General features: G+C 44.1%; 2 protein-coding genes across 2 annotated transcripts; one reads left to right on the top strand and one right to left on the bottom strand.

The window, feature by feature from the left end:
* Positions 1-1753: 1753 nt before the first annotated feature.
* Positions 1754-7331, top strand: c9 (complement component 9; the record flags this gene model as incomplete). The annotated part of the gene is made up of 11 exons (XM_084571703.1): positions 1754-2188; positions 2287-2377; positions 2508-2658; positions 2738-2879; positions 4026-4164; positions 4275-4508; positions 4620-4860; positions 4952-5083; positions 6252-6427; positions 6835-7069; positions 7171-7331. Exons 1-11 carry the CDS (start codon positions 2115-2117, stop codon positions 7329-7331), a joined length of 1776 nt encoding a protein of 591 aa, XP_084427829.1. The 5' UTR covers positions 1754-2114.
* A 6405-nt stretch (positions 7332-13736) lies between these two features.
* LOC311508039 (growth arrest-specific protein 1-like) lies at positions 13737-15607 on the bottom strand. Its single transcript, XM_084572654.1, has one exon. The coding sequence runs from the start codon at positions 15349-15351 to the stop codon at positions 14572-14574; it is 780 nt and encodes a 259-aa protein (XP_084428780.1). The 5' UTR covers positions 15352-15607; the 3' UTR covers positions 13737-14571.
* Positions 15608-15836: the final 229 nt, after the last annotated feature.

Raw genomic sequence — 15836 nt, 5'->3', positions numbered from 1 at the left:
GTCACACTTTATGATGTAGATGAAGTGTGCAAATTACAGTAAAACTGGGCAATGTGCTGTTCCACATAGTGTTTCCACATAGTTCCAACACCCACCCCCTCCCACGAAACAGGAAGCCTTTCTAGTCAGGAGAAATATTGGCCAAGCACCTTACCTACCCTCTGGTTTCCTGAGAAAGCTGGGAAGGAAGCTGCCGAACCTCATAAAAGTGGTGACTTCAGCACATATTTGCGCCTCTCCATCGGGCCGTGACCACGTAGCCCCAAGACTACCCCAGCTCTGCTTGCAGATACAGGGAAAGTAACATAACAGGGCAGCCCCCACATTGACTTTGGAGGCACCAGGGAATAGTCTTGCTGTGTTTGTTTAAGTCAGCACAAACGTAGTTGTCGGTATGCTGAATAATCTGAAATTTAATGTCAGCTTCACCCCTTCAGATGGATAAAAGCGGAGATCTCTCCTGCGCCTGTATCCGTAAATAATGATTCACCGGATCGGCTAATTTTAACACAACGTGCCCCGTCTGCTGCTTTTAAATTCAATCCTGCTTTTACTCGTCTTTTTTTCTTTTTTGTCTTAAACTAATTTTTACACACTGCACTCCCTCCTTTTGAAGAACAACGTTCTGCAGACTCAGCACAAGCCTCACGGATCACATGACAGATCATTGGGTGCAACAGTTCAAAAAAACTTCCTGTGCATTGTGCAAGGCTCGTTTTAACATATGCACAAGAGAAAGCAGACACACCAGAGAAGGGCATTAACGCCAACATAAGCACTATATGTTGTTAATATAGACTCCATATTAGTGTGTTGCTAATATATGAAAGACACAGCCTCGCTACTAAATATTGCAGTTACTTGTTCGATGTTGCCACCTAGTGGACAAAGAGCTGCACTACAGCACAGTCTCCACAGACTTGTGTAGTTCTTGCAAATAGCTCAAATTCTGTACGTAGATGGGTTTAAATAGTCTTGAAACTCAGTTCCCCAAAGCTGGGGCCACGACCTAAATGCTTCATGCCAGGAGTCGAACACTACCTCTTTAAATATTTGCTTTGCTTCACCGCAGTCCTGCCTCCAGTGATCTGCCTGACCTTGCCAAATCCGGGAACACACAAATCAGGTGGTTTCCAGTAAGCAGACGATTTCTTAAAAATATAAATAAGGCACAATGCATGAGTATAAACTGTTTTTGTTTGTTTTTATGTATTGTTAAAATATAGAAGTTGTCACATACATCTCTACCTATGGACCTTATTCCCTGTTCCACAATTTAAACTTTAAGGATATATTCTGTTCGTCTGTTTGTTTCTTCTTCTCCTGTATATCTGTGCGACAATCATGGTTATTACACTAATACTGTATTAAGTGGTGAAATATTATTCTAATATTACCACTATTATCCCTATATCATCACAAAATACCAAATTTGCAGTGTTTTCTTCTTATATTCTTTCTTTTTTTATCTCACCTTCCTGCTTTTTTGATTTTTATTTTATTATATTGTATTTTTTTTCTCTTTGTATCTACGCTTTACGTGTTTATACTTGCTTCCAGACTTAATATTCACCCACACAACACAGCATGTAACCGTCTTTGCTGTTCGACGTTGTGTACCAGTTGTTTTGCTGTTTGTCTTTGCTAAACGCCGTGATTGTTTCCATCTTCCCTTTTCTCGGTGGAGTTCTAAAACAGGAATTTACTTTCTTACGACGTTGTGTGTCAGTAATCGGGAAGTACGGTACAAAAAGTAGATCCATTCTAATACCTCTTGTAACACACAAGCATTCGGATTTCAGAAATCGAGGTATATTCATCTGACGGGTAAGAAAATGTAATTTAACCCTGTTGTGAAAGCGTTTTATGAGAAAAAGTGTTTTTTTGATTTGTGACTGACAACAGACCGGATGAGTAAGATGTTTTGACTCAAACTGACTCTGCTTTTGATTTAAGAGCACTGAATCAATATTGCTGCATCTGAAACCTAAAGTATTGACTCTGATGGGACCTCCCTCTCGGTGTTCTGTGTCCAGTTTGGTGATCATTAACAGAGACGTAGCTTAAAAGACTGAAGAGGGACAACGCCATTTTAATTTGTTCAAAGGTGCATCATGAGGACCGAGACCGCCCTCCAGCTGGGCTTCTGTAGCCTGTGTCTAACTCTGGCACTTCTCTGGCAAGGGGTGTATGTACGCTTCTTCTTTCATTTGAATAACACTAAGTGGATTTTTCAATCCCGTGCTTTGGGAATTGAAGGTGGGAGCTAATATGTGTGTGTTTCAGGGGAGCTGTAATTCCTGATCCAGTACCTGTGGACTGCGTCTGGGGCCCCTGGTCAGAGTGGACCTCTTGCGATCCCTGCTCACGCACCAGAGTGAGTCCATTCAGACTTCTTCTACAGTCAAAAAAGGCCCTCTAACCAAAGGCGTTCAAACTTCAACAACTCAGGTAAATCAGGGCAGATGCTTGAGTGATGTTTGATTTCTTTTTTTTTTGACCCTCAGAGGCGTTCCCGAGGTGTAGAAATATTTGGCCAGTTTGGGGGTCAGGCCTGCCATGAATCACTAGGGGAGAGGGAGTCCTGCGCAACCACTGATGAATGCGAGCCTCCGCTTCCACCTATATGCGCAGACACCGAGTTCCAGTGCGAGTCGGGTACTTTCAGCTTCTTTTCAGCCACTTACACTACCCCTGTATTTATTCCTTTAATTTGAACCCCCTTATCTCTGCACAGGAACTTGCATTAAGAAGAGATTAATGTGCAACGGGGACTACGACTGTGAAGATGGGTCAGATGAGGACTGTGAGCCTGTGCGTAGACCCTGCGCACAGGCACAACTGGAAAACAATGAGCAAGGCAGGACAGCAGGATATGGGTAAGAGTTAAAGGGGAACTACTGTTTTTAACAACCTGGACCTTATTTCTGGCATAAAATACCATCGTTCACTCACCCATATAACTTTTGTGTAATTTGTAGTCAGTCGGAAGATATTTAGATCAGCGTATATCCATATAGTGGGAGTGACTGGGGCACCGAAACACAACCTCTAAATAACGCATTATCTGCCTGTCTTCTGACCTGGATGATGTCATCTCTGAGCGTGTTTACCTGTAATTTGCTACTGCTGTGGTTCGTCCACAACCTCAGAATCGGAAAATTTTTCAGCCATGTTGTAAAAAACTACCAGAAGCAAATTATAGGCAAACAAGCCGGCACTCAGAGATGACATCATCCAGGTCAGAAGACATCATCCAGGGTCTGTAGGTCAATCTACAAACCCCGGATGATGATAAAAGGCAACTCCGGACTCAACGGGGAATAGCACTAGCGTATCATAACAAAATATTGGTGAAATGAACGAATTTCGCGGCAGAAAATGCGTTATTTAGAGGCTGCGTTTTGGTGCCCCAGTCACTCCCACTATATGGATATATGCAGATCTAAATATCTCCCGTGCAACTGCAAATTACACAAAAGTTATATGGGTGAGTAACTATCATATTTTATGCCAGAAATAAGGTCCAGGTTGTAAAAAACAGTAGTTCCCCTATAAGATCTTATTTAGTTGGAACCAAATAGCCGATAACACAAATATAAAGCTAAAAGGAAGACTTGGTCGAAGGAAGAAAGTGGGAGCCACTACAAGAGGATGGCCTATTCATAACAACAATATGATAATGTGAATTTTGTTGGAGTTTATTTTAACAATAGAAACTATCTATTTAGATCACTGGGTTCATTTTGCCTATATCTTAAAAAACAGCCCTGTCCTACTTTTGGACCTGACATTCATTGGTGTGGATGTTACTTAGACATGTAGCACCCACCTAGACCAGACCAGGCACCCCCACCCCATAGCAATTACACTCCTTGATGGCAGCAGCCATCCCCAGCAGGATGCAGCCTGACACAGACACACATACAAAAACGCTTTAGGTATAACTAAAAAAAAACATGAAGAACAGCACAAGGTGTTGACCTGGCCTCCAAATTCAGACCACTATGTCAATGCATGCGCAGAATCAACATCTTGGGCGCAGATCCTCGAATGAACCCCTTCTACAATGATTACTTCAACGGGAGGTGTGATCGAGTGAGGAACCCAACCACTGGGAAGTATGACAGGCTTCCTTGGAATGTCGGTGTGCTCAACTATCAGGTAAAGCCACAACATTTTCCTTGTTTGTGAAATGACGATGAGCGTATCTCGGCAAAGTCTGCGGAAATTCCGTCTTGTCACCTCATACGCTGGGTTCCTGTCTTTCTCAGACTCTAGTGGAGGAAACGGTTTCCAGAGAAATCTACGAGGACAAAAATAGCCTCATAAGGGAACTGCTGAGTGAGAAAAGTTTTAACATTGATGTGGGACTTTCTTTCAAATTCACCCTGACTGAGCCGTCCTTATGCAAGTCCTTAATCAATGCTAGTGTAAATGTGGGTGCAAACTTTGGATACGGAAGGAAATCAATGATTAAGGAGGTCACAGAGTACTCCACCGTTAAGGTAAATGTCCCACACTAACAAGTACATCACAACACAATTTGAAAGCAGTTTATGGCAAAAGTGCAGTCAAGGATGATCAAAAATGTGCACGCTTCTCCCCTGCACATGCAGAACATGAGCTTCATGAGGGTAAAGGGAACAGTGCAGCTGAGCACTTACAGGATGCGCTCCCGTGAGCTAAAGGTGGCGGATGAATTCCTGGAGCACGTCCAGTATTTGCCTCTGCTGTATGAGAAGGGCATTTATTTTGCCTTCTTGGAGGACTACGGAACCCACTACACCAGAAATGGGAAGTCTGGCGGCGAATATGAGTTGATTTACGCTCTCAACCAGGACAGCATCAAGGAAAAAAGTATGTCTACCCCAGCATCTGCTCCAAACCAACTGTTTTGTACTGTGTGTGTTCACTGCAGTCATCCCCTTTATCTTCTTGATTCTTGCAGAGCTGACGGAGAGAATGGTTCAAGATTGCATCAAATTAGGCATCCACGCCGGCATTGATCTCGTGAGTGGGCGTGGAGGAAAAGGAAACATCTCAATTAATCCCTGTTCAGATATAACGACAAAGGAAACAGGTCTGCTCTCCGTGTTACCGATGATCACACCCACACTTCTTAGTAAAACCTAGTAGAACAATCTCATACTGGCCATTATTGCACAGCTACATTGTAAGACATGGCAGGAAAAATCCACAACCATTGTTCCATGTAAAAGGGAATTTTAAAAAACCTTTCAGTAGTCGAAAGGTCAATTTAAAGGGGAACTGCTGTGTTTCTGCTGCGAAACTAGTTAATTTCACCAATATTTTGTTATCATACGCTAGTGCCATTCCCTGTTGAGTCCGGAGTTAGCTGTTATTATCATCCGGGGTCTGTAGGTCAATCAATCTGTCGTCCGACCTTGATGATGTCATCTCTCCGCAACAGTCGGCTTGTTTGCCTGTAATGTTCTACTGCTAGTCTTTTGCAACGTGGCTGAATATTTTTCCAATTCTGAGGTTGTGGACGAACCATAGCAGTAGCAAATTGCAGGTAAACAAGCCGACTGTCGCAGATGCGCGCGACGCTCAGATATGACATCATCCAGGTCAGAAGACATCATCCGGGGTCTGTAGGTCAATATACAGACCCCGGATGATGATAATAGGTAACTCCGGACTCAGCGGGGAATAGCACTAGGGAATTCAATCAAAGCAGAAGCTGCAAGGACACACTCGCATGCAGTCCTCCAACAAGCAAACCCCTGGATGATGACGAAATGTGTAGGTGGAATGCTGATTGGTTGATAGGCTATCTTGAACTGACAGGAATGACAACAGCAAGGTTCACCACAAGAACTGGGGGGGGGGGGGGGGCACGGACAATGGCAACGAAATGTTTTAAGAACTGGTTTCATTTCGGTACAAAGGTGTGCTTTGTTCAGTTTTTTTCCAACGGGGGCAAAAATATAGTTTAGGCCCAACAATGACAGAAACACACACGAGCACGGCCCACATTTGTTTTTTTTTGACACTTCCGCCACTTGACAGCGAACGTCTACTAGTCATGCATCTGCAAAATTTTGCATAGCACCAAAGGAGCGCCATGCGTAAGCAACCACAACCTAGCCTTCGACCATTGCTCAACGTCAAACCCGCCTAATCACTGTTTTTAAATGACGATAAAGTACACTGATGCTCTGTTTGCTTGATGGATCAACTATGCAAAGTCATTAAAAGTTTGACCCTTGTTGCTGCCTACATAGCTGGCGAGGAAGGAAAAGCAGTGGTGGACCAGGTGATGACAGCAGTCAAGGGAGGGACTATAACAAAGGCTGCTGCTATGAGAGCTAAGTTAAATAAGGATGGCACGATGGATGTCGAGACGTTCCAGGCATGGGCCGCGACCATCCCAGATGCCCCTGCGCTGCTAAGCAGTGAGGTAGGAATGATAGACTGGAAAAGTGAATCTCGGGACTTTAGTGAAGCATTGAGTTTTCATCTAGTGCTAGCTGTAAGATTTCCACTGTTCTATATGAATAATTTGGACAAACTTTTGAAAACCTTTTCCCAACTTCTACAACTAATAACTTTGGCGATTATCTTTACGTGCAGCGCAGACTAAAGAAGTACCACTGGCATATCTAGTATAAAGAGTAACAAATGGCGTGTAGCCCAATACAACATAGATATTATAATATATTATATTATATTATATTATATTATAAAGATATATTTATACAGTCTATGAGTAGAGTAGCTTTTTCTTCTTCACAAATGAACTCAAGTAAACGTAAAAAGTATTCTTTCCTCTAATCATAATGCTCATATCATGTTGTTTTTAAACAGCCAGAGCCGATCCACATGTTAATTCCACTGGACATGCCAGATGCCAACACCAGGATATCAAACCTGAAGCAGGCCACAGCGGAGTACACGGCAGAATATAGCACGTGCAAGTGTAAGCCCTGTCACAACGGAGGTACTCTCACTCTGCTCGATGGGAGCTGTGTGTGTCTGTGCTCTGACCTGTACGAGGGCAGGGCCTGCCAGAATGTCAAGACCGATAAAGCTGATCACGCAGGTAAGAGCGTGAACGCACAGATTCCCAACTCATCCACTAGGAAAATTTATATCACTTTATGGTCATTTTTTTCCCCCCTGTATGTGAACAATGTTTTGCAGTCGCAAGACCACCTGTTGTGCAGGAAGGCAACTGGTTATGTTGGTCCCCCTGGTCCAGCTGTAGTGAAGGGAAACGCACCAGGACACGCGGCTGCAACACAGAAGGACTGAAGGACAGACCTCCGTGCAGAGGAGAGTCTAGCAGTCAAGACTACTGTTAAGCCGACGATGACAATTTAAATTAGTGGAGAATATGGTGCACTTGTTTGTATGATATAAACACCAGCGCCAATTTAAATTCCTGAGCATTTGCAAGTTCTTTCCATGTCTATCTTCGTAGAAATATGTCTGTGAAGGTTGTTAGTCACCAAGGTAATGGTATATCTAAAAAGAGTTTCGCCACTCGTCCAAGTAGCTTCTTTTGGTTCTGAGGGACTGGTGGGAAGTTGAGATTTAAATAGGAGACTCTGTGGATATAACCCATCAGAAACTTGCTTGACTTGTTTCTGTTAACAACCAGAAACTGGTGCAACTAATGTCCACTAACAGTTAGATATTTACCTGTCGTTGAAGGGGGGCACTGTTTGTCCCTGTCCTCTTTCCCAGTGAATGGTGCTCTAACGATCCATTATCACTCAGAGTCTCCAGTCTCAAGGTGTGAATGGGGTTGAAATTTCTTGGGGGCTTGTAAATAGATGGCAGATTAAATCTCAGTCCACCTCCTCTGTTTAGAGAAGATTTTTCCAATCTGACATAGATGGCTTCCTTTACTCCTCTGTCTTCTCTTATATTTGGACATTGTTATCTTCAAACGAGTGTCCTTTGTCCTTCAGCCGCAGGTGGACCGCTGAGTCATCTCCTGATCAACTGGCTCGCCTGTGTTGGTACCTGTGTGTGTGGATGGGTTGTTTGGTTTCCCCCACTGTACAAGTCTATACATTCCTCACTGCACTGAACATCATCAAGTTAACAATGCATTATAATATAATAATTCAAAAATTTCAAGACAGTTTCATTCAAAACTCGATCATGCCATTCACAGAAAAAAAAACATATTTAAACAGGAACCAGGCCATTAGATCCAAACAAGCCTTCAGACTACAGACTGCAACCCATATTCAGCTTTGGTTCCCTTATATAGCGTTGGCTGAAGTAAGTATTAATGGGCTAATAACTCATCTTTAAAAGCAGCGACGCATTCCAGCTGGTTGTGCTGTGCAAATGAGAACCAGATGAGTAGAAACCGCACGGACGGAGAGAAAACTGACACTAAGCACGACATCCAGTGGACAGGGATGTATGTGGTGGACATGAACACAACATAAAGGAAGAGATTATATGTATGTGCACTCTGTTTTCCTTATGGTTATATACTAATATTCTGCAGATTTAGTTTAGAATTATACATGCTTTACAGAAAACATACTCTCAGTTTACACAGAGATAACAGGAGAAATGTCAAAAAATGCAAAAAGATGGCTGAATTCCGTTCCTCTTCTTCGGTTTCAGGATCCCAGTGCACTCTGGCTCGCTGTCACAATGTTATGGCGTAATGGGACACTTGAACAGAAAAGAGCCATTGTTAATATTATTACTAACACATGCTTTTCCGACCATAACATGTCAAAACTCTGCTGAGAAAAGGGGCTGGTTAAAATACGCTCCAATCCACAAAACACTATTATATGTATATATATATGCATATAATGCATGTGTCACATTTGCTGGTGAAGTTGGACCCAAATGCAGGACACAGAGGGATGAGGCAGGAGAGGGATGAGGCAGGAGTTGGCAATGAAAGGAATTTAATGTGAGCAACAAAAGGCGCCGCAGCCTGCAGGGATGGCAGGAAAATCCAAACACACAAATCCAAAAATTGATAAAAGACCAAAACCAAAATTAGAACGAAACATAGCATAGCACAGCATAGCTTAGCATAGCATAGCATAGCATAGGAGAACAGAACAGAGGAGATGATGCAACAGATAACAGAGGGTCCAAAAGTTTCCCAGCAGTGTATGTTATCTTTCTTGCCTAACTTGGGACTCTACTCACTGTCAGTGGTAAAATCAATCATCAATCAAAATCAACTTGGGGCTATTGCTTTGACGTTGGTGGACAATGGGGAAAAGGGATGACCTGTATATTTGCTGAGCCTAGCAGCCTTTGATTTCCGTGTTTGGCCTTCCGTTTTCAAATTCAGTCATTTAGCGCCAACACTGCACGGCTTGACCAGACATCCTTGCGCCACTGAAGGCCTTGCTAAGCCAAGAGCAGGGAGCAGAGAGTGATCTGGCAGTGAGTGTACCGCTATAGCATTTAGGAATATGTAAGCCAAACAATGCATAAAGCAAATAACGACACTTGCACTGCGTTTACGGCAGTCTTTCTCATAGTGTAGTACTTTTTTTTTAAGGACCTGAGCACATCTTCTTTGCTCTGTAGGCTTTCTGGGAATCTCAGCTTCTGTCATCACTTAAATAGAGTAAAGTCCAAAAGATTGTGTGTGTGCCTGTGTGTGTAGTGGGGTGGTGGTGGTGGTGGTGGTGGGGGGTGGGGGGGCGTGATGAATGCATACTTGAGAAATAACCACTGGGGGTGGTGGCCCCTGGCCTTTGGGTTGTCAGCTATAATAGAGTAAAACTTTGGGACCTTATTGAGCTCCAGGGAGACCCCATTCACCGCAGACAGCAACCCAGCCTCGAGCCATTATCTTAGCCTAAAATGTTTTGTTCTTTCTTAAGGATTCAGAAGAACAGTTTACACAGAATAATGAACCCCCCTCCATCAATAGACTGCCTCATACTCCGGATATTTTTCCAGATATTTACACGTAGCGTACGGTAAAAAAGCAAGACTTTCAACGGACTTGAAGGAGACTCTCCATCATGTCTGAGAGCCATGTTTTGCCCCTTTTAGACGCTTTAAACATACATTTCAGAGATTAACCTTTTAAAACATGCGACGTTAAATGAATTCATCATATTTTCTAATAATAGTGCCGAGCTGATACATCTTTTAAAGCCAGTTTAAAAACCTTGTTATCCAAATGTGTGGCCTAAATGTCGTGCACGTTGAAAGACTGCAGCGTCATAAATAAATTTGCTTCCGTCATGCGTTAAATATAAAGAAGCCGAGTAAATAAACTGAGCTCATTTCTCCACATTCGGACCAGCTGGAAGATAAATTCCCCGTTTGCTTTCAGAATGCCTGCCATTGTCGCCTGATCTCATAAACACAGAGTCTGCTTTTCAAGAGGTAAGGGATATTTTTCTAACAAAAGCTCTTGGAGGAGTGTGAAAGTAGCCCCCTCGCACTCTTTAAATGCCTGCACACAGTTGGAGCTGCCCTCCCGCGCCCCTCCCTCCCCGCTTCCCCGGGTCACTAAAGGCATTGAAGTTTTAGAAGCCTGCTACGGCGGATTACTCCACACAGCTGTCCCAGCACCGTGGAAATGAAGTTATGCCCCTTGTCAGCTGTGTTTTGTGTTCCCTCTCTCACTCCTTGAAAACTCGGTCTTTAGCGAGACTGCAGGAGGTAAAACAGGGGAGGGAACCGAGGGGCAATTCCTCTTCCAGCCGCCCTGGAAAGCCCACGCCCGATTGGCTGATTAAACATCCCCCTCTTTGCATCATAATTCAGAGAGGCTCGAAAATCCCTGACATTCAACCCAGCGCAGCCCCTTCCCCCATTAACCCTCTATCATAAATCAACCCCTCCTCCACCTTTCCCACCTCTCCAAAGCCGAGGGTGCTGCCTTTTTTCACGAGCCCCCACCCTCCCCCCCATCGCCCTCCAATTATTGTGGGTCACTGGGGTTTATTCACTTCACTTTGCTTTCGCTAAGTTTGTTTATTTTTTGGGTCGAAACTGAACTGTCGCCAAAATCCGAAAACGAGTTAAAAAGTCTAATTATTTGGAAAAACAGATAAATAAATCACTCGACCTCTCCCAGTCTGCGCTAAAGTGTTTTACAGCAGCCAAATTTGTGGTTTATATGTTTGGGTTTTGCAGATCTGACACAGTTTATGGATATTTTATCAATTCTTTTTTTTAGAATTAGTGCATTTATCTTTTGTGCACGGTTGCAAGACATTCCTAATTTTCTCCAACTGGCTTCTGAGGTTCAAATGAGCAAACGTTGTGCAAAATAAGAGTTTAATACAAGTAAATGGCTGTTAAAACAAGCTATGTGACCAACTATTGATGCACAAATCAAGTAATTTTTTCAACTTTTCTGTTTGAAGACAGCAAAATACGTCCAAAGCTGAGAGCACGTGTTGCAACATCACCAATGTTCATAATGTTGGCGCTGCGCTAGCTCCATCAAAGTGCATTTTGCAGCTACATTTTGCTAAATACTAAGGAGGAGTGCAGGGTGGACTACGTAGCCTGAGATAGGCTTTAGTGATCCACAAGGGGAATTGCTCGGGTCCATTTGTTCAGTCTTTTTGCAAACAGGGGCAAAAGTATAGGCCCAACAATGACACAAATGCACACGAGCACGGCCTACACTTCTATTTTTTGACCCTTCCGCCACTTGATGGCGAACATTTTCGACGTGCATCTGCAAGATTCTGCCTTGCACATGAAAAACACCCTTGAAAACAGCTTGTAAAAAGAAAAATAGGTGTAAGATAGTTAAATAAAAAGAAACACTGACAGCTTGGTCCATTTGTTCAGTCGTTTTGCAACAGGGGCAAAAGTATAGGCCCAACAATGACACAAACGTGCACGGGCATGGCCTACGTTTGTATTTTTTGACCCTTCCGCCACTTAACGTCGAACATTTTCGATGTAGTAGACATGCATCTGCATTAAAGCTTTAAAATGAATATGCTGCGTATCTAAAAAGCTGCGGTGAACCAGCCGTTGTTCTCTAAGCTTAAATCTGTCTTTTTTTCCTCCTCTTTTTTTTTTTTTTTTAAATTTATTTTTAGGGTAGACGTTAAACAGACAGCAGGAATAACTGAATTAGAAGCAGTTCTCTATATACCAAGACTGAGAGCGATCAAAATAGGCTCAACAGGAAAAAGTCAGTCTGGCGGCCGAGCAGTTTGAAAAAAATAAAAATAAATGTTTTCCACCGAGACTTCAGGAGGAAGGGAGCTATTTTCACCGCGGAGCGACGTCTGAAAATGAATAGAATTCACGTCACGTTCCAAGATCGGTCCTGTATTTGTGTATAATATCTTTTTGTGGAAAATCGTGAGAGCTACATATCACGGCTGGTCAAACTACACACGAGCATCGCTTGTGGAGGAGGGAAGATGGTCTTGTAAATAAAAAAAGTTTCCTGTAGTGTAACCTAGAGGACGAATGACTCGAGGCGGGGCCCGAGGGGAGGCTGGCCAACACTTTGAGTTATGATGAGGCAGTTTTAATGAGGTTCTGCTCCCCTGCACCAAAAGCCCCGGTCGACTGTTCTCTGATTCGGCATGGGAAAGAAAACACAACATTCCTATTTTCCTCTGGTGCCAAAAGTTAATTGAAAACATTTCAGGGCAATGTATTGTCTGGGGCCCCCGTATGACTCTCATCCCTTCATTATCCTCCACAATAATAAAAAGGCATTACAATTATTAATGGTTGGATCGGGGGCCTGCTTTCTTAAAGGGACAGTGGCAGGCTCTGGCTTCTCCTAACAAAGGCCCAGAAATGCCTTCACTGCATCATTTGGCTGGCGCTTTTCAAGCAGTCCGTGCCATTGTAGGGTGTATTATTTTGGACTGGTTCGAACTATAATAAAGAAAGCTGTCTTCATGGGGAAAAAACGAGTCGCACCGAAACCCGTGCGCACGGCGTCGGCAGGAGTTGGGACTCAGAAATAAACTCCTCTGTCTTCCTGTGGGATGGCCGTCTCCTCGTGCTCCCCCCGCTCCCCGATAAAGGGGGTGACACAGGGAAAACAGAGTGAATGAAGTGCCCCTACATTGTGCCGCCGCGCCATTGTGTGTTTTGCACCTCCATAATAGAAGTGCCACTCGACTCCTCTTCCAATCAATGGGCTGGAGGGCCCATCTCTCTCCAGTGAAAGGCAACATGGCGGCCGCCGATGGCTTCAAGACCCATCATCTAGAGTGAAGGAGGAGGGCTTTTCTTCTTCTTCTTCTTCTCCTTCTTTTTGCACGAACCGAGACCCGACTGACTAATAACATGCATGTAAGCAGACACAGGCACCGGGCACAGTCGCTGTAATCAGATTGCAAATGTGACTGAAACTGTCTCCACGTTTAATTTGCTTATGTTCTCACATAAAGTTGTTTGGTTTTCAGACACATTCAGACAAAATTTTTTATTCCAACTTTTTATTTACTGGAACAACTGTTACGACGGCTCGTGTTAAACTAAAAGTGCATCAGATTTGACTTTTTGTTGCTCTTCAGCCAATAAATTGATGGAATGATTATGGAAATCTACTTAAATCACAGTTTAATCGTCAAAACTGGAGGAAAATATGCGGCAGGAGAGGACTCAGCTAGGCTACGGAGCATTCGTAGATATTTCACGTGGATAAAATAATAGTACAGAGAGTCAATCTGAGGTGTGCAGCAAAATAAACAGACCACGCTCCGTCAAATCACAAACCAGGGATCGTTTTTTTTTTTTCTTAAAGTGGTATTTATTTAACGTGCACGTACATTCAGAGGTCTGCGTTCACAATGGACACTCGATATCCCCACTCACCCAAACACAGACATGTAATTTTTTCTTTAAATCATTATGGTCTTTTTTTTTTTAAGGGCTTCTAACAAACACACGGGAGTGAAGATAAACAAACCGACTCCTTGGCTCCATTTGTGCTGCAAACCCCCTCCTCCCTCCACCTCCCCACCTCCCGAGAGGAGGAGGAGGTCTGTTTGAACAGCATTCAGGAGTTAATGCAAACATCCACGTTTACAGGGTCAAGTGTATCTCTCCTAAGAGCTTCTTTTTTCTTTTTAACAGATGCATGATCTGGGATTAAGACAGCGGCTTATTCGGCGACTTTGGTTCGTGATGGAGCGGCTCTCGGGGCCGCCCCCCTGTCGTGTGATCACATTAAACACATTTTAGGCACTTTTAAGACAAAACACATTTCCTTTACGCAGTACAGGAGCGGGGCTCACCTTTTCATACAGTGCAAATTTCACTCGTACACACACATTTGACGATAAACAGCTCTATACACATATACTTTACAGTTTACATTTACGCAGCTGGCTTACAAAAGTTGGCCCCATCATCTTAAACATACTCATTTTGTTGGATGTGAACTAATAACCTTCTATATCTTATCCACAGGCTTATAAATACACTGAAAATGACCTGTTTTAAATGAATTTGTGTTGACAGGTAGCATAAGTCGAATTTAACAGTCCAAAAAGGTGATGGTTACACTTCTCAGGGATGTGAGTGGGTTTTGATTCACATTGATTAAGATAACTGAGTTTTTAAACTGTCCTCAGAGGCAGCAGCTTTTCACATAAATTTGGTTAAAACCAAAATGGTGGTCAGAACATTTAGAGCTGTCTGACGAAGTGGGGAGTCACTTGAGCTTTCCACGTATGGATTATTATCTCCCTGGTCGATGTAATCGTACTCGGAGTCCTCCTCGGAGTCTGAAAACCCACTCCCCGCGAACCTGTCAGTGGAATCGGAGCAGAAAGTCTTCATGCTGACTTTTATGTACTCGCATATGTTCCTCTCGATGCCGTCGCACACGCAAGTGTCCAGCTGCTGCGCTTTCGGTATGGAGCGCATGTTGGCGATGACTCTGCGGCAGCCCTCCGTGCACCTCTGCCCCCCGAAAAGTTTTCGGCAGTGGAACAAGTAATCCCTCATGGCGGATTTGCAGGACGGGTCCATTTCGCACTGCACCCGGGCCTCGGTGCAGCCCATGGTGCTGGTCCGCGGGAGGCACGGCTCGATGGCTTGCTTGGTGCTCCTGCAGACCGGGTCCATGGCGCAGTCGCAGTCCTCCAGAGCCGGGCCGCCCTGGGTCAGGTTGAGCTGAATCAGAGAGGATATGCAGTGGCTGGGGCACTTCTTTCGATGGCCGCTGATGACAGACGCGCATGCATAAAGGTACTGGTCATAAGCGTAATGGCACTCCGGCTCCCCGTGACACTTGAGGATGGCTTTCCAGCAGACCAGCCGATGGCTGTGGTTAGGAGAACCGAGGCAGAACCCGAAGATTAGAATCAATACACTGCATATCAAAGCCACTGCCCGCCCCATTATTGAGGCACGACTTGCCATTTCCACCAAGAATGAATCTTAAAAGCGTCGGACTTCATAAGAGCTTCTGTAGTTCCCACCGAGCCGTGCCAAAAAGAGTCGCTCCTTGATGGTTTCGTAGCACGTCACAGCTGCTGACTTTACGAGGCGCCACAAAGTAAGCAACTGCTCATCAGGGATGACCATAACAAGCAAATCATAGTGCGATCTCTGAAGTTTCCGAGTGTTTTCGAAGTTTCCACTCCTCGATCGCGTTTAGGATGCTTCGCGTGTGTCGCTCGGCAGACTCAGAGACGACTCAAAGTTTTGGAAAAAGAAAAGAAAAACTTGAGAGAGGAGAAAAAAAAGAGAGAGAGAGAGAAACACGAGAGATGTTTCTCCCAAAGAGCGCCGCGATATCTGGCTGTTTGTGGAGTCACTCATGCGCTTTGACCCGCATCCACTCCCCCGACTGCAGACGCTTTGTAATGCGGGCTGCGTCGGGCTGATTAGGGTTCCGCAACAAG

The sequence above is a fragment of the Chelon labrosus genome (assembly GCF_963514085.1).
Source record: "Chelon labrosus genome assembly, chromosome: 22".
Classification (NCBI taxonomy): Eukaryota; Metazoa; Chordata; class Actinopteri; order Mugiliformes; family Mugilidae; genus Chelon; species Chelon labrosus.
Note: the sequence above shows the minus strand (reverse complement) of the source record. Positions and strands in the feature narration are given on the sequence as shown.